A 20,757-nucleotide genomic window follows, 5' to 3' on the forward strand; every position below is an offset into this window, starting at 1 on the left:
GGTGCGGGGCTGCGGGGGGTGCAGGGGCTGCGGGGTGCGGGGCTGCGGGGGGTGCAGGGGTTGCGGGGGGTGCAGGGGCTGCGGGGTGCGGGGGTGCGGGGCCCTGCCGGGGTGCAGGGGCTGCGGGGTGCGGGGCTGCGGGGGGTGCAGGGGCTGCGGGGGGTGCAGGGGTGCGGGGCTGCGGGGCCCTGCGGGGTGCGGGGGCTGCGGGGTGCAGGGGTTGCGGGGGGTGCAGGGGCTGCGGGGTGCGGGGCTGCGGCAGCGCCGGGCGGGCCCCGCTCCCGCCCCGCTGGGCGGAGGAGGCGCTGGCAGCTCAGCCCCCGCGGGTCGGTGCAGTGAACAAAACCAGGCGAGCAGACCAGGTACGTGGATAAATATATTATGAAATAAATATATTTCTGAGCACATCACCATATTCACACATCTTTGTTCCTATCTGACATAAATACACACTTTTGCATATATATATAAAACGTATTCTTCCTTTTGTTTGGGGGGGGGGGGGTGTCATAATTTCTTCCCAAGTCACGAGAGCCAGGACAGACTCAGCAAAAAGAAAACAAACCAAAACAAAAACCGATGTCAACAGAGCAAACTCATATTCACATTTCAAAAGGATCTGAACGTTATCAACGGGAGAGCAGAGGCTCTGAGCAGGAAGGAGGAGGTCCAGCAGCCTGGCCCAGGTGTCCATCTTGGTGGGGCTGCAGGTCCTGGGAAGACTTTGTGCCTGGGGAAGAGCTGGGGCTTTGGTTTCGTACAGAGGAAGCTGGGGGTGCTCTGGCTTCCATCAGTTTTCAGCTGGGACTTTGGACACAACACAGGAAAATGAGTGCTGCTTCATTGCAGTGATGCTCAAGAAATTTGGTGATGGAGCCCAAGGGTGCTGAGTGTTCCAAAGCATCACCCGGAAGCAAGAGGTGCAGGAACTGAGAGGAGCTATTGCCCATTTTCTTGGCTATTTCTTCTTCCCTTCCAGACAGGCAAGGATGATAGTCCATCTACTGAAAAGGACCTTAAAAAACCACATTATCTGAGTGTTCCTCCCTCTCCTCTCACCAAGTGCCCACCGAGGCAGACCTGCACACTCTCACTCAGCTCAGCAAGCCCTGGGGAGGGAGCCCAGCATTTAGGATGGCTGTTTTCTAGATGAAAAGGAGCAGCAGCAGAACATCAGGAAAGGAAAACTCAACAGCAGGCTTTGCCCTGCACAGCCTGGTAATACTGCAGTAGGGAGTGGAACAAGTTTGTTAGTGTTGACCACCTTCTCAAAGAAGCTTGGGAGCCCTCTTTTTTTAAGGGTAAGGAGGGAAAGAGAGGAGGACTTTAAGACTGCAAACTAGACACACAGTCCTTTGAGGCAGCGAAATGCATCCCTGGAGGCTCTCAGCCTTCTTGACTCCTAAGGAAACAAGTGGGAGCACCTGGACTTCATAACCTTCCCCTCTGTAAAGTCATCTGAGCCCTCCAGGATGGTCAAGGATGTAGGAAGCTGGCTGAGATGAGCACATGTGCACAATAAGTTTAATGGGGGGGAATCTAGACCTGTTCCTGGGTTTTTTCCTCTAGCTTGACTCACTTCCCTGCAAGGGAGAAAACTTCTGAGCTTGTGTCTTCTGCTTGCTCTGCAGGACAAGCAAGAAGACCCTGGAAAGGTTAAAATAGAATTCTGCTGGGTTCTTTGATGAAAGAAATTCACTCATCTGTTCTTTAGCCTGAAAGATCCTGCAGTGGTTCTGTCATGGGAGACAGGAATTGAACACTAGCAAGGGAATAATGTTTTCTTTCAAATAGTGCTATTGGCTGGCTCTTATTGCAATCACTTGCATGTCAGTGACTGATGAGAGCTGGAACAAAGATGCCTTTTTCAAAGATTAAGGGCAGCAAACCCCATAAAAAGCTTTACCTCACCAATGAATGAAGGCAGAGGCAGGATTATCCTGGACTGAGACTACATAACCAGTGTGCTCTCTTGAACTGGAGAAGAAGCTGCTGCTTCAAAGGAAGACAGAAAGCTTGCTGAGCACTGAGCAGACAGGGAAGGCTGTCCCTACACCAGGTTCCAAAGTGTCAGAAGTTACCTTCAGCTCCAGTGTTGTATCCTCACCAATGCTTCATGAGCATTATCTCTGGAAACACCTGGTGCCACACAAATGTGCACTTCACGTGGCAACCTGGCAAATTCTTTGGCCTGAATGATCATTTAGGGCAATAAACTTGACAGTCTAATTCCCTGCTGCATGAAAACTCTTTCGGGGTTGGAACTAGATGATCTTAATGTCCTCTCCAACCCAAGCCATTCTGTGTTTTGAATTTGGCATGTTTCATTTTACTTGAATGTCCCCAAGTTATGAGATGTAGGAAAAAAGAACTAGTGACACTAAAAACAAAACAAAACAAACCCCAAACGAAACACACCCACAAATGGGAGGGGAAAAAAAAGTAATAAACCAAGAGCCTAGCAATTTCTAAAATTTTCTCTCTCCATCATCAAAATGTTAGAAAAGGCAGAAGGGTATTTTGGAAAAAATCCTTTACAGGATCATTTTGGGTGTCTCAGAAATATGAAGATACGGCTGGCTGACAAATGGGGCTCTGCTCTGCATTTACTATGGATGCTTTTGCTGGGAGGTCCAGGGAGGGAAAGAAAAGCAACAAGCAGGAGCCAGGTGAGCTCAAGGATTTTCCCATGGCTCCTGTGATGGGGGCATCTGAGGTTTGAAATATGTTCAACAGATGAGTTGCTAGTGATAGGGCTGGCTATCACACCTATTTTGAGGCTAGGTGGAGGAGTTAGAGACTTGTTCACATTGCCAGATGAGAGGGTGGATTCTTTGCAATGGAAAGAGTCTGACCCAGCTCCTTCCCAGAAATGCTGACATTGTCCTTGTGTCTTCACCTCTCCTGCTGCTGGCAAAAGGCAGCAAACGGCAGAGATGGCATCAGCTGAAGGACAATGAAGTGATCAAAAGTGGTGAGAGCTGTTGGTTTCTAATGAAGTCAGAAGAAGCACCTTGCAGGGCAGACCTGTGGGTGGTGAGATGGAGAACAGCTTGTTCCTGTGTCTGAAATAAGAGTCGAAAAATTAAATGAAGAAGTCTGGCTTTTGACCTAGGTGAGGAAATTAAGTCAGAAGCTACCAGGCCACAGAAAGTAATTTCTGCAGCTTTTGGTCTCGAAGACTTGTTTATTTTTCAAGTGTTTAGCAAAAACCTGTGGCATGAACATCAAAATAGCAGCTTGCACTCACGCAGCGAGCTCTCCAGCTGGTGAATCCCAAGACCAGTCTCTCTGTACAAGCCAGCCCAACCAGCCAGATGCCATGGGCTGAAGATGGGCTGCCTGTGCTTTCAGAGAAGAAGGGGACCTGGAGAACACAGCTCTGTGTTTCTGTGACCATCGCAACGTGGGAACACGTGAGGACACCACAAGTGTGACGTTGTTTATCTGCAGTCTGCATCTTGGTGTGGGCCATGCAGGTCAGGGCTGGTTATTTTGCGTTGCTGGTGCAGAGAGCAAGATGGGAGGTCCTCTAGTTGGTGCACTGAACATCTTTGTTTACTCCAGCTCTCCAGTAAGCAAACAGGCCAGTGTTTTATCAAACTGAGTGTTCATGGACATCCTGGACCTCCTCTTCAGATCCTACATTCAAAGGAAAAGAAAAAGTGTCAGCTACAACAGGCTGAACATTCCCAGCCTCTGCAGCTGCCTGGGGCCTTGACCCTGCAATACAAAGAACAGATGCTGCAGTGAAAGCCACTAAGTTTATTCTGGTATTTTGGAGGGACTTTTCTGGCCACCTTACCAATTCCTCAAACAGAAAGGTAAGATTTCAAGCTACTTTCGAAATACTTCAGAAGACAAGGTATGGTGCACCCCAGGATTTACATCACCACTACATGTTTGCTTTTGAGGCTTTTTGAGGTTTGCTCTGGGAGGAAAATCTGTAGATGCATTTAAAAAATTACTAAGAACAGAAAATAGCAGCGATTGGTATCACACAATGCCACAGCAGCTCCTTCCAGGGACGGGACAGCAAGAACAGAAACCCCAGACAACAAACGTGGACTGCAAGTGATGTGCGTGTGCAAGAAAGTGATGGCACACCCTTTCATGGTGCTCAAGAGGCTGCACAAATTGCTTCTGAGTCCTAAAGAAGCCAAACCCAAGGAGTAGTGGTTGGCCACAAATGCCAACCCCTCATGCCCAGCAAGGACTTCAGCTCATGCTCCTCACCAGCCCCATCTGCCTGGTGGCTTATTGAGGAGTTTACTTTGAACCATCACACCTAAGGGCTGCCTAGAAATGGTGCACCCTGAGTTGCTGCTTCAGATAGTCCCTTGCTCAGTGACAGGGTTGACACACACACCACGGTATCTCTCCCAGATGTCTCTCCAGTCGGCCCAGAGCTCTCACACAGGGTCACCATAGCCCAGTAACAGCAGACATGAATTATTTTTCATGTTTCCCTTTTCCTGAATATTCCTGAGATCAAAGGCAAACAAATGCCCATGTAGATGCTCATAGAGAGCAATTCAGAACAACTTTTTGAACCAGTCACAGTGAATTCTTGTTTGTTATAAATTGCCAGCAGTAGGAAGAAGGAGCTCTGAAAATTAAAAACGAGGGAAGAAAACAAACAATTGAGATTCTGCTTTGAAAAACATAGCTAATCAATGTGGGAAAATGAATGCACAGACACATACACATATGTGTGCAGGCATGGCCAAAGTACCAGGAGACAGGGCCTAAGCATCTCTGGCATTTGTGGTTTGTGTCACCAGAACACTGAACAAGCCATCACCAACATGTCCATCAACTCATAAGTGATGCAAAAGAGACCGCTCAGCTTTGATTGCTCAGTGAACAGTCAGATGCCCAGAGCCTCTAATAGATTTATTAAAATATTTTCTGAAAACTGTGTCCCTGAGTGTCCCCTGTTATACAAATAGAAAGGAAGGTTAAGAAGAGGTCTTGAATTGGGAAAGGTGGTAGAGCCTCAGCTGCTGAACTGGGCACGGAGACCTGCACAGGGCAATGACCTGAAGGAAACCACCTTGGTGATCCAACAAAAATCTCGTTCTTTGGGTATTAGGTTTTTTTCTTTTTCTGCCCTCTAGTCCCTTTCCCCTTCTCTAGTAGAGATCCAAGACATGACATGAAAGGGAATGGCTAAGGATGAGATGAAGGAGAGGCAGAGGATGCTGAGAGCATGCTGCAGGAGGTGAGACTTCTCTTGAAGGGATCCATTCAGCATTGTTTGAGGATTGATTCTGCAGTGAAACAACTGCCAGGCAAGAGATACAGGGATGTATCTTTATGCAAACTCCACCAAGAAAAGCTGGTGGAGGTGCTGAAGGAAGCAGCATAAACTCCAAGATCATGCAAAGATCTTTGGAATCATCTGCAGCTCCCTGGCGATGGCTGCAGGCAGCGTTATTCCCTGCAGTGCCAGTGCCTGGCACTGCCTGCACAAGTGGAGCTTCTTCAGGGGCTGTGGACCAGAGGAGGCCACAAAGATGATGCAAGGGCTGGAGAACCTCTCCTATGAAGAATGGCTGAGAGAGTTGTTCAGCCTGGAAAAAAGAAGGCTCCAGGGGGACCTTATTGTGACCTTTCAAAGGGGGCCTATGAGAAAGTTGGGGACAGACTTTTTAGCAGGGCCTGTAGTGATAGCACAAGGGGTGATGGTTTTAAACTGAAAGAGGGGAGATTTAGACTAGATATTGGGAAGAAATGTTTTACACTGAGGGTGGTGAGACCCTGGCCCAGGTTGCCCAGAGAGGTGATGGATGCCCCATCCCTGGATACATCCCAGGTCAGGCTGGACAGGGCTCTGAGCAAGTGTTCTAGTTGAAGATGTCCCTGCTTGCTGCATGGAGGTTGGACTAGATGGCCTTTAAAGGTCCCTTGCAACCCAAACCAGTCTGTGATCTTGATTCTACAAGATTCAGCCTCCCTGTGTAGCGGGCTAGGTAAGGACACAGCTGGAGGGTGCTGCACCCCACAGGAGCACCGTCAGCTTCTGGAAACCCTAGTTTAGGGACTTCCTGAGCCAGAGAGTGCATTTGCATCTCTGCATCTGATAGCTCTTGATCTAGGCTCTCAAGCTCATTTTACTTCTGGCACCTACATCTTCTGGGCAACCAGCACTACTTTCACTACACACCGTGTGTTACCTTTGCGGGTGTTTTAAAATTCCTGCTTCCCATTTGATGCCACCACTTATTTTGTTATAAGCACCAGTGAGTGTGTCTTATCTGCCTTCTCCCCTGCTCTCTTGATTCCATCCTCTCTTTCATATCCATCACTCATCATCTTTTTCTCACATGAAAGTCTTTGTATTTCTTCTGTTTTCTCAGAAACACCTCATTGCTGTGACTGTACTCAATCATTTCTGCACTTCTCCCAAGTCTGCTCTGTCTTTTTGAGAAGCAGTGATCAGTGGTGGATGCTGGCAGTGAAAGCACCACAGACCATGCAGCTGCATAATGGCACCTTCTGCTTGTCCCACATTTTTTCCCAGGAAGCTCCTAATAGTTGATTGATTTTTACTCAAAATTGGTTCTGCTCTTACATGGGATTTCATCCACCACTTCATTGCCCAGTAACTCAGCAACACGAGAGCCTTCTGTAACTCTTTATAAGCAGTTTTAAAGCTGACAATCTGAAGGACTTTGTCTCTTACAAACTTTCTTCTCTCCTTGTCCAAGATATGTATGAGCTTGCTGAAAGGTGCAGTCTCCTTCTCTAACTTTCCTCCATTAAGACTCACATTGACTTTGTCTCTTTTTTAATTTAGCAAGTTAATTGCCTATGAGAGCACCTTCCTTTTTCTTCTTTAAGACTTAATTCCCCTCCAAGATATATGAGGCGTTATCTCTCTCTACAAAAGCTGTGTTGCTTCCTCCCCTGGCTTCCCCATTCAGCCATGTGCCTGCAAGTCAGACCCTGTATTTGAATTTTTTAACAATTTGCTTGGCAGGAAAGTCAGGCTCATACATTCTGTGACTTCAGCTATTTCAAGCTGATATTGCCCTCAGCTCTTCCTTCTGGCTCTGGGCATGGACTACAGGCTGCAGCCCAGATTTGTGAGTTACCAGGTTGTGCTTCAGCCCCTGCATGATAGCCGGGTGAGGGTTCCATAGCCCTGTCAATTTGGTATCATCCACTTCAGTGATATGTTGCAGAAATGCTCAAACTGATGATGTGATTTATGAGGGCCTCTCTCCCCCCCTGCCCTGCACAGAGGGTGAGAACCTCCTTGAGCACTTCCACACTGCTCACTAATGCAAAGTGTGCTCTTCCGCTCTTAGACCTGTGCCCTGGGCCTGCAGAGCCTCTGGCAGCCTTCTGCCTTCTGATGAAGCCGAAAAGATTTGCACCAACAGTCTCTCTCTTTTTCACAAGCTGTTCACAGAAATTCCTCTTGGCCTGTCTCACCATGGCTCTGCACTTAGCTTTGCAACCAACTCTCTTCTGATTTCATTCTCTAGCCACACCTTAGCTTTGGAAGAACAGCTGCTTGCTTCTAATTGCCCTCTTTGCTGTGCTGCTTGACCAGCCCTTTATCTGGGGCGTTAAGTGATCCCTGCACTCAAAAGCATCTTATTTTCTTGGCTGCTTCTTTTATCATTATTTAAAGAAGATTATCCTGTCTATGTAGGCTCCTCTTTTGCAGCCTGTGCTGATGCAGTGTATTATGACCCTAATTCCATACTCCTCCTTAGGTGCAACTGGGGATTTTGGTGTTACTTGTCATTGCACTTTACACTCTCCATAATGTGTGGTGTCCCTCCCACGCCACCAGAAGAGGCACACTCTTCTCTGTAATTTCATCTGGGAATTACAGGATCCCACTGTTTGTTGTTTTGCTTTTCTTTTTTTTTTAAACTGGGTTTCTGAAAAGTTCATGTCAAAACTTTTAATTTAAAGCTGGCTTTCTAATTCACCCACTTGTATTTTAAGACGTACAACATTTATCTAGAGCATATCTGCATTTCTCCTTGGTTTCCTTGTCTTTTGTGTGTGTGTGTGTCCTGTTTGCATGTGTCTGTCTATTGAGATTGTTCTTTGCTCTTTTTACTTGTTCTGTTGCTTCATGTCCAGTCCCTTTCTAAGATTAAAAAAAACGTGTTATGTCAGCCAACATGTTTTCAGCTTGGTGGCTTTTCTGCACAAGCCCTGCATGAGCTCCCACTCTATTCAACTGTCCTCAGTTCCTAATAAAGTTAAAACACAGAATCCTGCCTTTTGTATGTATCTTATCAATCTTACAAGGAAAATGCCTCTCTGGCTGGCCCTGGAAGCATCCACAGAAGCCACAGCACTCAGACATAGAATCCCACTGCTTTCAAACACATTGGTCCTTCCAGCACCTGGTAAAAGGAGGTAAGGGGAAAAAAGGCTGTGTGTGTTTGGTGAAGCACCCTGGGACTGGCTGTGGGTGGGTGTCAGACAGCCTTCCCCCAACACCCATCAGGAGGTGGGCACAGGTCTGGCCCTTCTACAAAGAGAGAGGCATCATAGAATCATGGAATGGTTTGGCTTGGAAGGGACCTTAAAGATCATCTAGTTCCAACCCCCTGCATGGGCAGGGACACCTCCCACCAGCCCAGGCTGCTCCAAGCCCCATCCAACCTGCCCTTCAACACTGCCAGGGATGGGGCAGCCACAGCTTCTCTGGGCAACCTGGGCCAGGGTCTCACCACCCTCACAGGGAAGAATTTCTCCCTATTATCTCATCTAAATCTCCCCTCTTTTAGTTTGAAATAATTGTCCTTCATCACATCACTCCATGCCCTTGTAAGAAGCTTTCCTGGATCCCTTTCAGGTACTGAGGACTTAAGGTGTCCCTGGAGCCTTCTCCAGACTGAACAGCTCCAACTCTCTCAGCCTGTCACACAGCACAGACCCTGGCAACGCCCTGGACACTGCAGCACCCAGCACCCTGTGTTAGGTGCACAAACCCCTGCTGTGTTCCTGGGAGGGCTGTGACCTGGTGATACTGCTGCTAGGGAGGTGGGAGTTGGGCTCTCCTCTCAAGTGAGTAATGACAGGAACAGAGGAAATGGCCTGAAGTTTCCGAGGAGAGGTTTAGACTGGATATTATAAAGAATTTCTTCACCCAAAGAGTGGTTGGACACTGGAACAGGCTGCCCAGGGAGGTGGTGGAGTCACCATCACTGGAAGTGTTTCAAAGAAATGTAGATATAGTGCTTAGGGACATGATTTAAGCATTGAACGGGTAGATGAAGTTATGGTTGGTGGATTTAGGTTATAGTTGGTGGATTTAGGTGATGGTTGGACTTGATGATCTTCAAGGTCCTTCTAACCAGGATGATTCTGTGATTCTGTGCCTACTGCCTCCAGCTCAGGGGACATCAGCACTCAGAGCTACCTGCAAACCAGAGAGACATCTCTGCCCTGCTGCCTGCTTTTCTCTCAAAATGGCAGCATCCCTCTGGGCCCTCTAAAGAACCTCCTGTCTCACACTTCTGTGCCTGGGAAAAAACAAATAATCTGGAAGTGTGGGAGCCTGTAGCAGCACAGGCAGTCAGCCCCATGCCCTGTCCCTCCTCTCCCCCTTCCCTGCTGCCTCCTGGGCTGCTCTGCCACCAGCAGCCTGGGTGTGGTGAAGGGCTGGATAGACCAGCGCAGGGAGGAAGTTATTATCTCTGCTGCACAATGGGCACAGTGAGTCACCAAGTTTGAAGGCCAACATTTTAAGAGAAATTAGGCAGCCTGATCTGCATTTGGTACCAAAATCAAAACGATTGCCTGAGGACGTGCACTGAGTCAGTGGCAGGGAGAGGAAGGGAGCCAGGCTCTGCTGGCAGCCAGCACCTGCTGACTTGCAGGCTGCTCTGTTCTGAGGAGCTGTAGGGAGCAAGACCCAACAGCAAAACTCCGTCAGGGTCTTTCAAACAGCCTCGTCTCAAAGGCATTTTCCCCCTCTCAGCAAGAGATGTGCAGCATTTGGGCAAAGGGCCAAACTTTAATTACATCTGATTTCCAAAAGCAACTCCCACACAACAGAGGCAGGTGAGAAAGGAGGGATGGACAACTCCATAAACTCATTTAGTCTGTTTTCCTACTACCACTGACCACGCACTCTTCCTGCATCATTGACTCCAGAAAATGGGGGTTGGCTAAAACAACAAGAGCCCAATAAGCCTCAACCATAAGGACTCTGCCATCTAGACTGATGTAAAGACACCAAGAAACATGGTCCAACCCCTTGCTTTGGGAGATATTTCAGCTGCTAGAGATGTTTAGTTGAAAAGAACCATCTTATTTCTCATTTGTATTATTTTAGAATGGGACTGCACAGTTTGGTGCACTCATTAACAGACTAGCTAATTGTTCAGGCCATCACGTCCAGACAGGTGAGCTCTGAAATGTTTCTGTTGTCAGTGATCCTGTAAGAAAGCCTGCCATGAAGGTACCAGGTCCCCTGGCAGCCAAAGTACCTTCAGCAAACCCCTCTCGTTCACCTGCTTGCTGCAAGCGGAGGCAAATGCCAGACTTACCCTGACTGCCCTGCTGAGATGGGCACTGAAGGTGAAGACTCAGCCTGTGTCTGGGGCTGCCTGTCCCTGAGAAATCGGCAGGAACCGGGCGGTTTCCCTCCCGTCCTGACACCCCCTCCTGCTTTTTCAGCTCGGGGCCAGACTGTGGCACTAAACACTTCCAGAGTGGCCGGGAGCCAGAGTCACAGGAGAGAGGAGCACTTGGGATCAGGGGCTGGACTTCGGGAGAGCAGCGGTAGCCAGCAGTGTGGCCATGAGGAACATGAGCACCACAGGCTTTGGGCAAGGATGAGTCCTCAGGCAGGAGAGCGGGGTCAGGCTCTAGGGGACACTTTTTTTTCCTTCGGTGATGACGGCTCTGTAAGCTGTGTCTTGAGGGCAGCAGGACAGGGGATGTGCCAGCTGCTCCAGATTGTCTGTTGGCATCTACACTGAAGTCCAACCAATTTGGAGAAGTGGAGGCGGCAGGAGGGGGCTCCCGGCCTTGCTGGGAACAGGCGAGGTGTCTGGCTGCTGCTGCCTCCTGTAGCACAGCACTGCTTTCCAGAGGCTGCTGACAATGATGGCTCTTCTCAGTCCTCTTTTGTGTCCGAGAACCATGGAAGCCAACTTTGGCCCCAGAGTACCGGGATTTATGCTGCCCAGGCCCCTGCCCAGCCTGCCTGGGTGGACACTCTGGGTCTCTTCTGTAGTGATGGTGCTGGTGGTGGTGGTAGTGGACGTGGCTGAGCACCTGGGGCTTGGCCGGAGCAGCACCCCCAGGCACCATCAGGTCCAAGGACCTGGGCCGCATCACCCTTGGGAGCCACGGCTGCTCCTGGCCATTGTCCATGGCAGGTCCCTCTGAGCTGCAGTAGACAAAGGGATCATAGTCACTGCTGAGGGAGCTGCGGAATGTGGAGCAGCTGCCGTGGATGCCCTGCAGACTGACGTCTGTGCAGTTCAACATGGAGTCACTGGAGGAACCATGGCAGGGCCCTGAGCTGGAGTCACTGCCCGGCCCGTCTGCCAGGTACCCGCTGTGCTCTGTGAGATAACTCTCCCCAGAGCCACTGCTGTTGTGCTGGTGCCCATGGCTGAGCCCCCGGCGCAGCGTAGGGCCCCGGTGCTGCTTCTGCACCTGGGCTGCCTTGAGCCCCAGGCAGGGAGGCTGGGGCTGGAGAGAACAAGTCCTCTGGGGTGGCAGCATCTGGCCACAGGCTGAGGGGCTGGGGTGCTGCTGGCCCAGCAAGCCCAGGGCCAGCGGGGATGGGTGGCCACAGGTGAGCAGGGAGGGGGCTGGCCTATAGGGCATGTAGTGGATGGTGCCAAAATCCAGCTGGGAAAGCTCCGGGGAGTGGAAGAAGGGATTGCCATGAGCTGGCTCCGGGGGAAAGCTCCTGAGGTTCCTCTGAGGATACGCATGTGGGAGGTGGTAAAGGGCATGTCCTGGGTGCTGGCGGAAAAGGTGGAGTCGCCGTCCTGGCTCCATGTCCTGAGGGGCCAGCCTGGAGCCAGCAGCCGTGGCCTGGTCCACTGAATCTCTGGCTGTGGAGAGAAGGGAGCATCCAGCACATGTCCCAGCACCAGCAAGTCTCCCCTGCCCTCCCATTATGGTCCTACATCCCACCCCTGCCCTGCAGCTCCTCACTGCCACCACCAAACCCTCTGGAAGGTCTTGCACACTCAGCCCAGCACCCTCCTGCTGCCCCAACCCTCCAATCCCACCTCCCTTTCCTGCAGTCCTAGGACTGGACACTTGTCCTCTTGGGGCAAGTGCCAGCCCAAGCCCAGCATCTGGCTGTCCACAGGGGGCCCCCTCCATGCATGCACTGTCTTGTACCCCACGTGCAGAGACACATATTCCTGCTGACCCTTCGACTGCCTACATCACCAAAGGGCACATCACCAAAGACCTTTTGGGCACAACCCCTGCACCCAATCCAATCCCTGGCCAGGAAATGCTGTGTCTGAGCCCTACCTCTGGGTAGAATATTGAACATGCAAAGTGGACACGTGTGGTGCTGCTGTAGCCAGGGGTCAACACACTCCTGGTGAAACTCATGGGAGCATGAGATGATCCGCAGTTCCTAGAGAGAGGTAGAGAGGAGTGTGAGCAAGAACTGTGCCCTGAGACCTGGATGGGTCCTTCTTGATGGAAGAGCGAGTCTTGCAGGATGGAAGGATGTCTAACTGTGAGCAACCTGCAGCCCCGCTTTGCATGGAGGAGGCTGTGCAGCAGCCTGGCAGCTCTGGTTCTGCTTGCTGCATCCAGCTCTGAGGTGTGAATGTCCTGAGAGGTGTACCCCTTGGGAACGGGGTGTTTCAGGGTGCTTTGAAGAAGCAAACCCCATTTTTGCCCTGTTGTTTCACCATGGATGTATTATGGCCATTTTACCCTTCAGCAATGGCTGGAGACCCATCTTCACAGGGTCTGAATCTGCAGGCAAGTGACTTCAGCAGGGGCAGGGCTTTTTTGGCCAAGGGGCAGGCGGACCTCCAACCATGCCAGTCCTTTCCCAGCCCTCAGGAGTTGCTGAAAGAAACACCCCAAGGGCCTCCCAGCCCTGCCAGACCACTCGGCTCCCCCTGCAGCTCCCAACTGCCTGCAGCTGGGGAGCTCAGACCTGTGCCCACAACCTACCTGGCCCTCGCTGAACTCCTCCAGGCAGATGGCACAGACTGGGGCTGAGCTGCAGCTGCTGCCCGAGTCCCAGCGCGACGCCTGCCGGCACCTGGCCTGGTACCTGCGCGTGGCCAGCCGCCCGATGGCCTGCATGGTCTGCTGCTGCAGGGAGTCCTGCCAGGGAGAAAGAGGCTTGAAGGATGCTCAGCGTTCCACTGCCACACTTCTCATAGCCCTTCCCATCTCCAAGTGAGGTTATCAGGGATATACTCATTTCCAGAGGGGATTTTTCATCCAACTTGGCTTAGGCAGAGTAGGCCTTGTCACCAGCTGGAGATGTCTGGCCCTAAGCATTCAAAATCACTCAGCAGGACTGAATTTTTGAGCCCGAAAAGCTTTCTATAGGACAAATGGGATATTCTCAAATCTGGAAATATATCTGACTCTGGAAAGATGATGATTTAATTTGTTAGTTTCTATGAAAAATACTCAATCTTCTACTCTCTATCAATACAGACAACACTGCTATAATCAGGAGCTTGTGGGTCACCTCCGGAGCTTTGGGTGCTGGGACAAGCTCTGCAAGGTGCTGGGACAGCAGTGCCAGTGTGGTGGCAGGAGGAGAACAGCCACATCTGCTCCGTGAGATTCCTACCTGAGTCCTGTTCAGCTGGCACTTTGTGCGGACAACAAAAATCAAAATGATGACGACCACAGTGCTGACCACCGTGAGAAGAATCCACACATCGTAGTCTGGCTGTTGGATAAAACAGGAAAGAACTTATGCTTGTGTGACAGGGGTGGGAATTAGAGGCTAGGCAGGGAAATCCTGATCTCTTCCTGACCACCAGCCTTTGAAACGTGATCCTTGGCCAAGCTTCACCTCCTTGATCTTTACAGGTAAAAAGAAAAAGTGTTGAGTCTTTTCTGCACATTCCAGCAGGAATGGAATTTCTCTGTCTTGCAGGATCTCAGCTCCCCACAGGCCATGGTCTAATTCCCCTCCCTGGAGGTGTTCAAGGCCAGGCTGGATGAGGCTTTGTGTAGCCTGGTGTAGTGGCAGGTGTTCCTGCTCATAGCAGGGAGGTTGGAACCTGATGATCTTTAAGGTCCCTTCCAACCTTCACCATTCTATGGTTCTATGATAAAGTACCTTAAGATGAGAAAATCAAGCCTTGGTCTCATCTGAAGAGACAAGGAATCCCCTTACCTCACTCCTCATGTTTAAGCAAAATAAACTAAAGAAGCTGAAAGAGTTTTGAGCCTTTATTTGCAGCACATTTGCAGGCAGGCAGGTCCTGCAAAAGGCTGCAATCTCAGCATCTTTGAGAAAGTCCTGTTCTACCACACAGCAGCTCAGGAGACAGGATAGAGAAGGCAGCGGGAATGGTGTGTGTCTCACCCAAGCTGGTGGCTCCTTGACCTCTATCTTCACATGGGCCTCTCTGTTCTTGTTCACGACACCCATGAGAAGCTCAGCATCGTGGCCCCTGATCAGAACCACAGGCTGACTCAGACCTCGAGGCTTTCTCAACTGTAAAGAAACAAACACAGTGAGAGATGGTCCAGAACAGTCTGAAACATGGACTATCTCAGCCCCCCAGGCACGTCTGGTTCCACCCAATAAATCTTGCACACAGTTTAGAGACTTTTCCATAAATAACAGCAGTGTTGGTGGAAAGGACCTCTGGAGGTCTCTAGACCAATGTTAAATTTGCAGCAGGAGTATCACCAACAGCACAGCAGGGTGGCTGTGAAGTTGGCTTGAAAACTCAGTAAATCATCTTTCCCCTAATGTACCCCAGGGCTGTCTGTACTGGGTGGGAAGAGGTAATCTGTAAATTCCCAAGAGGAAGCATCCAGCTCCTGGCAGAAAAGCTCAGTTGACCAGGCAATGCCCTTTAAGAGCAGCAAGGTGCTGTTTGCAGATGCTGTGTGGAGATGTGGCCCTGGAGTGAGCACAGGTGTCTGGGGGTCTGGGTGAGCTGGGTGACCATCAAAGCCAGCCTGTGGTATCTTCCTGGGACCTCCTGGTGGCTGGTGGTGGCTGGTGGGTCCTGACCTGGGCACATTTTGGGATGGGCAGGGGCACTGTGGTTTAGCTGATAACATCAATTGGGTTTGTACCTGATCAGCAGCACTTTCATCATCAGTGATGTCAAAAAGGATTGCCCGGGCTCCACGCTCCCCTGCCAGCTTTGCCTGTCCAAAAGAACACAAGCTTCAGTGGACATTTTCTATTGTATCACTGTGTTAACATCTACCATCTGGATATGTACTTGCCACCCTGGCTCTTCACAGGAGAAAGAAGCATTTGCTGCTTAACTTGAGAAAGTATTTTACACCCTGGTTTCTGTGCTTGTGTTGAGCTGCAGGGCCTGCTCTTGCTAGAGTTCTGTGGTTCATGGATGGTTTCTCCCTATAGTTGTGGAGTCAAACCAGTTGGTGGGCTTAAACCCAAAAACCTACACACCAAACAACCCAGCTGTCTGTGTCATGTGCTCTTTGCTTCAGAGCTGGATCTGCTGGGGAGGGATCTGCAGCCTCATGAGCCCTGCAGCCTTCCTGTCCCAGGCAAGCAGGAACCTCTGCAGGGCCCCACTTCCCACCATGGCTGCACCAGCCCTGGGCTGGCCATGGGCCTGGCTCTCCTTGGCCCCTCCATCCTCTTCTCTCAAGTGAATAATGACAGGAACAGAGGAAATGGCCTGAAATTGCTGCAAGGGAGGTTTAGAGTGGATATTAGAAAGAATTTCTTTACCCAAAGAGTGGTTGGACACTGGAACAGGCTGCCCAGGGAGGTGGTGGAGTCACCATCCCTGGGAGCGTTTCAAAGAAACAGGGATGTGTTGCTGAGAGACATGATTTAAGCACTGAACGGGTAGATGAGGTTATGGTTGGTGGATTTAGGTTATGGTTGGATTTGATGATCTTCAAGGTGCTTTCCAACCAGGCTGATTCTATGATTCTGTGATTTCCACGAGGGAGAAGCTCAGGTGATGCTTGGGCTGCAGGTCAGGCCGAGGGTTAGGAGGGGGCTGGTTTGCACAGCCCGTGGGTGGCTGTGGTTGCAGGACAGCTCTGAGATCCACCCAGATGAGGACACGTGCCACCTCGTGGGGTCACCCGTGTCCTCCCACCAGGCCCTCGGAGCCCTGCAGGCAGGCAGAGGCAGCCTCTTGTGCAAGGGAGCCACGGGAACGTGAGCAAAGTGCAGGGCTGGGCCCCTGTTGCTCAGGCGGAGCCCTTTGATCCGCGCGTCCCCGCGGCCTGTGCAAACAGGAGCTGCCGCTCCCGGCGGCACCATCAGCACAGCCAGCCCGGGCAAGGGGCCGTGCAGGCACAGCAGGCGGCAGGGAGAGGCAGGTTCAGCTCACGGGTAACCACAGAACCACGGAATCACCAAAGTGGGAAAAGACCTTTCAGATCATCAAGTCCAGCCCATGACCAACACCCCCACATCTCCAGACCAGGGCACCAAGTGCCACCTCCAGCCTTTCCTGGAACACCTCCAGGGATGGTGCCTCCACCACTGCCCTGGGCAGTCCATCCCAATGTCTGATCACTCTCTCTGTGAGGAAGAGCTTCATGATATCCAACCTAAACCTCCCCTGGAGCAGCTTCAGGCCAGGCCCTCTCATCCTGTCATTAGTTGCCTGGGAGAAGAGCCCAACCCCACCTGATCACAACCTCCCTTCAGGTGGTTGTAGAGAGTGAGAAGGTCCCCCCTGAGTCTCCTCCAGGCTAAACAGTCCCAGCTCCCTCAGCCTATCCCTATAAGACTTTCCCTCTTCAGATCCTAAGCAACCTCTTGAGATGCAGCAGTAGTCAGGATATCCAGCTCTGAGCACCCCAGCTCTGCTTCTTGCTTGTACAGTTCATGGGATGCCAGAGCAGAGAGGAGATCAGCCAGCTCATCCCTTCTGGAGAGGTGCCCTCTTGCTCCATTCCTTGCTGGCAGGTGCTGGTCACCCTTCCCACCCCTTGTCAGGGAGAAGCTGGATGCCAGAGGTGGGTGCCTGGGTCTGGGGACAGGGACAAGGATGTGAATGGACATGGCGATGGTTGGGAAGACCCCAGAGACAGGGCTGAAGGCTCAGAGCTGCTGATAGGATTTGACACTCTTGGGATTTGTAGATCAGATGGGGAGCTGGAAGAGTGGGATCAGAGGCTGGGACAGGGATCAGAGACTGGGGTCCTGCCAGGGATCAAAGGAGCTTCAGCATTTGCCAGCACCAAAGATGAAACAGGACTTTCAGGTAGTGACTTCCACCCGCTGGAGCCAGTCAAGCTTTGATGAACAATAAACAGCTCTACAGAGATTTTATCCTGCTAGAGACACTGATGATGGGGAAACGAACAACTGAGACTGTGACTCTTCACAACATCTTTCAGACTCCTGTGGCAAAGGACACAACTTCTGTCCAAGCACTGAATGGGCTGATTAGGTTATGGTTGGACTTGATGATCTTGAAGGTGCTTTCCAACCAGGATGATGCTGTGATTTTGTGTGATTCTGTTATCCCTATGCAGACCTTCCTGGACTCAGTAACACACTCAGTAACAGGTACGTCCTGTTCTGTGACCAGAGACTCACAGATTAAGGACAAAACTAGCAAAACAGTTTTTACATGTTTTAGATTCTTAAGTGGAAGATGAGCCTTTGAAGCTGCTCTTTCCTCCTGTTCAAGATCCTCAAGATCCTGCACAAGATCAAGATCAAGTAGCTGCACTGGCCAAACCAGTCATTGCTGGTCCCACCCCCAGCATCCTACCCTGGGAGATGTGGCAGCCTGGGACCACCAGGAGAGTTGGATTATGCAGATATGCTCCCTAAGGCACCTGCAGAGCCCTTGCTCTCATGTCTCTCGCAAGCTGCTCTTTATCCCACCCTTCTTGTGCACCAAGAACACACAGAGGTGGGACCAGGCCCTTTTCCAGATGTAGGGTAGCTGGTAGCTGGTTGATAACCCCCGCACACTGGCTTGGCATCAGCTCCAGCACAGCAGCAGACCAACCCTGGTTCAGGAAGGGACAGGCATTGCTGCCTGGCTGCCCACGCAGCAGGGGAGGAAGCAAGCAGGCCCAAGAGGGCAAATCCATCACAGGCTGTGATAGTTATCATAGAATCATAGAATGGTTATAGTTGGAAGGGAGACATTAAAGATCATCCAGTCCCAACCCCCCTGCCATGGGCAGGGACACCTCCCGCTAGACCAGGTTGTTCAGAGCCCCATCCAACCTGCCCTTGGAAACTTCCAGGGATGGGGCTTCAGCCACCTCCCGGAGCAACCTGTTCTAAAGTCTCACCACCCTCATGGTGAAGAACTTCTTCCTAACATCTAATCTGAATCCACCCACCTCTAGTTTTGATCCATTCCCCCTAGTCCTACCACTACCCAACATCCTAAGAAGTCTCTCACCAGCTTTCTTGTAGATCCCTTAAGATACTGGAAGGCCACAATAAGGTCTCCCCGGAACCTTCTCTTCTCCAGAGTGAATAACCCCAACTCTCTCAGTCTGTCTTCACAGAAGAGGTGCTCCAGCCCTCTGATCATCCTTGTGGCCCTTCTTTGGACACGTTCCAGCATGTCCATATCTTTCTTCTAAGAGGGGCTCCAGAACTGGACACAGTGCTCCAGATGGGTTCTCACAAGAGTGGAATAGTGTTGGAGCACCTCTGCTGTGGAGACAGGCTGAGAGAGTTTGGGTTGTTCAGCGTGGAGAAGAGAAGGCTCCAGGGAAACCTTAGAGCACCTTCCAGTGCCTGAAGGGGCTCCAGGAAAGCTGGGGAGGGACTTTTGACCAAGGGCATGTAGCAAGAGGACAAGGGATAATGGTTTTAAACCAGAATAGGGGAGATTTAGATTAGACATTAGAAGGAAATTCTTCACTATCAGGGTGGTGAGACCCTGGCCCAGGTTGCCCAGGGAAGCTGTGGCTGCCCCATCCCTGGCAGTGTTGAAGGGCAGGTTGGATGGGGCTTGGAGCAACCTGGTCTAGTGGGAGGTGTCCCTGCCCATGCAGGGGGTTGGAAGGTCCCTTCCAACCCAGACCACTCCATGATTCTATGATCCCTTTTCTTGCTTTTATTGCCACAACCTCTAGGGAAAGAAAAACTGCAGCACAGGAACAACTGCTTGGTGCAAGTTTTGCCTGTCCTCTTCAGCTGAGTTGCAGGAAGGACAGAAAAGGACCCTGTCCTCATGACCTGCATGTCACTACCACCAGAAAGCAGTCAACAGAGGTGGCATCTCCTGCATGCAAGCTGAATAAAGACAGAAAGAGCTAAACAAAGGTTTTTTCATGTTTGTACAGTGCTTGTGGAACAGTGGACACAGTGAAGCATTGGAGGAAAAGCTCATGTTATCTTTATCCATGCAACTTTATCAGAGACACTAGATTTTAAGGCTTAAAATTACCCTTCTTCCTACCCAACTTCCTTATTACCAGAGGATTGTACCAGAGGTCTCAGCTTTTGACACAGTATCTGCTGTTTCACCAAGGTACCTCTTTCACAGGAACCCTGGGCTGAAGATCTGTGAGATCTCCCATCCCTTTGTAGGGTGGATGGTGGCCCACGCAGTTCAGGAGACATCCCACCACTAGTTCCTCTGGTTTGCATTTGTCTGAATTGCTCAGCACTGATTCTTCAGGTGCCTCCTCCAGTGAAGTATTACAGTATTCTCTTTAAAGACAGGACCACAGAAGATGTTTTCTGTGCCCATGTTTTCCCACAGGACAGAGAACAAAGAGAAACACAACCCCCCTCAACAGACCAGCAAGCAAGGGGAGGCTGCAGAGCAGAAGGGGTATGAGGCTACCAGGCAGTAAAACCTAGAAGATGCTGGAGAAAGGTCTGAGCTGTCTCAGAGCAGTCAGGGCAGGGAAATCTCCACTCCTTTTACCAAGCCAGGCAGTCTCAAAAACCAGGAGGGATGGGCACTAGGGATGGCTGGCAGAGCATCCCACCCAAGGACCCCTTCTGCCAAGGACCCTGCTCAATCCTCGTCCCTTGCTCCACCTTCCAATAGCTCTTTCCTACCCTTCTGCCTCCTCCTGCTCTCACTCTTTCCTGCACCAGGGGTTTCACTTCCCAGGTTGGTGCCATTGGGGGCATTTTTGCACCTACCTTGTTAGCCAGTGACAGGCAGGGGTTGGGATCCCGATCTGGCTGCTCCAGCTTGACAATGGTGATGAATCCAGACTCGGTGTGTTCATCCTCACTGGTGTTGCACAGGGACAGTGGGTGTGACTGCAGAACAAAAGCAATGGGAAACTCAGGTCTTTGGGCCCAGCACTGCAAAGGGTGACTTGAGCCCACCACAAATTCTGTGCTGTAAGGACCTGCCCAGAGGGTATAGGACACCCCTGTGGTAGACATCACCACCACTGTGACATCCCACAGCCCTGTCTGAGTGTCAGTGAGGCTCTGAACACCAGAAGAAGTAAAATACTGACAAAGTTTTGGTCCACCAGGAGAATGTCCCAGAGAAAGGTGGAGTTTATACCTTTCTGGTAGCTGTGCTCAGGTCTGACTTTGTCCCAGGCACAGAAATGCAAAGCCAGAGCAGCCCGTCAGACCACAGCACTTGACTCCTGGGACAGAGCATCCCAACA

At 51.0% G+C, this 20,757-nt stretch overlaps 1 protein-coding gene across 2 annotated transcripts in view; it reads right to left on the bottom strand.

Annotated features, from left to right (window-relative positions):
* Positions 1–363: 363 nt before the first annotated feature.
* The window catches only part of RNF43 (ring finger protein 43), a 63,122-nt gene continuing 42,728 nt past the window's right edge, over positions 364–20,757 (bottom strand). For both annotated transcript variants that reach the window (XM_051635956.1, XM_051635958.1), the window contains exons 3-10: positions 20,270–20,392; positions 15,265–15,339; positions 14,540–14,671; positions 13,793–13,894; positions 13,156–13,311; positions 12,493–12,601; positions 10,533–12,059; positions 364–3,642 (exon numbers count right to left, since the gene is read on the bottom strand). In XM_051635956.1, the coding sequence (XP_051491916.1) occupies positions 3,599–3,642; positions 10,533–12,059; positions 12,493–12,601; positions 13,156–13,311; positions 13,793–13,894; positions 14,540–14,671; positions 15,265–15,339; positions 20,270–20,392 (2,268 nt within the window). In that variant the 3' untranslated portion in view covers positions 364–3,598. The remainder of the gene's footprint in view (positions 3,643–10,532; positions 12,060–12,492; positions 12,602–13,155; positions 13,312–13,792; positions 13,895–14,539; positions 14,672–15,264; positions 15,340–20,269; positions 20,393–20,757) is intronic.

Source organism: Apus apus, chromosome 18, assembly GCF_020740795.1.
Source record: "Apus apus isolate bApuApu2 chromosome 18, bApuApu2.pri.cur, whole genome shotgun sequence".
In the NCBI taxonomy this organism is placed as follows: Eukaryota; Metazoa; Chordata; class Aves; order Apodiformes; family Apodidae; genus Apus; species Apus apus.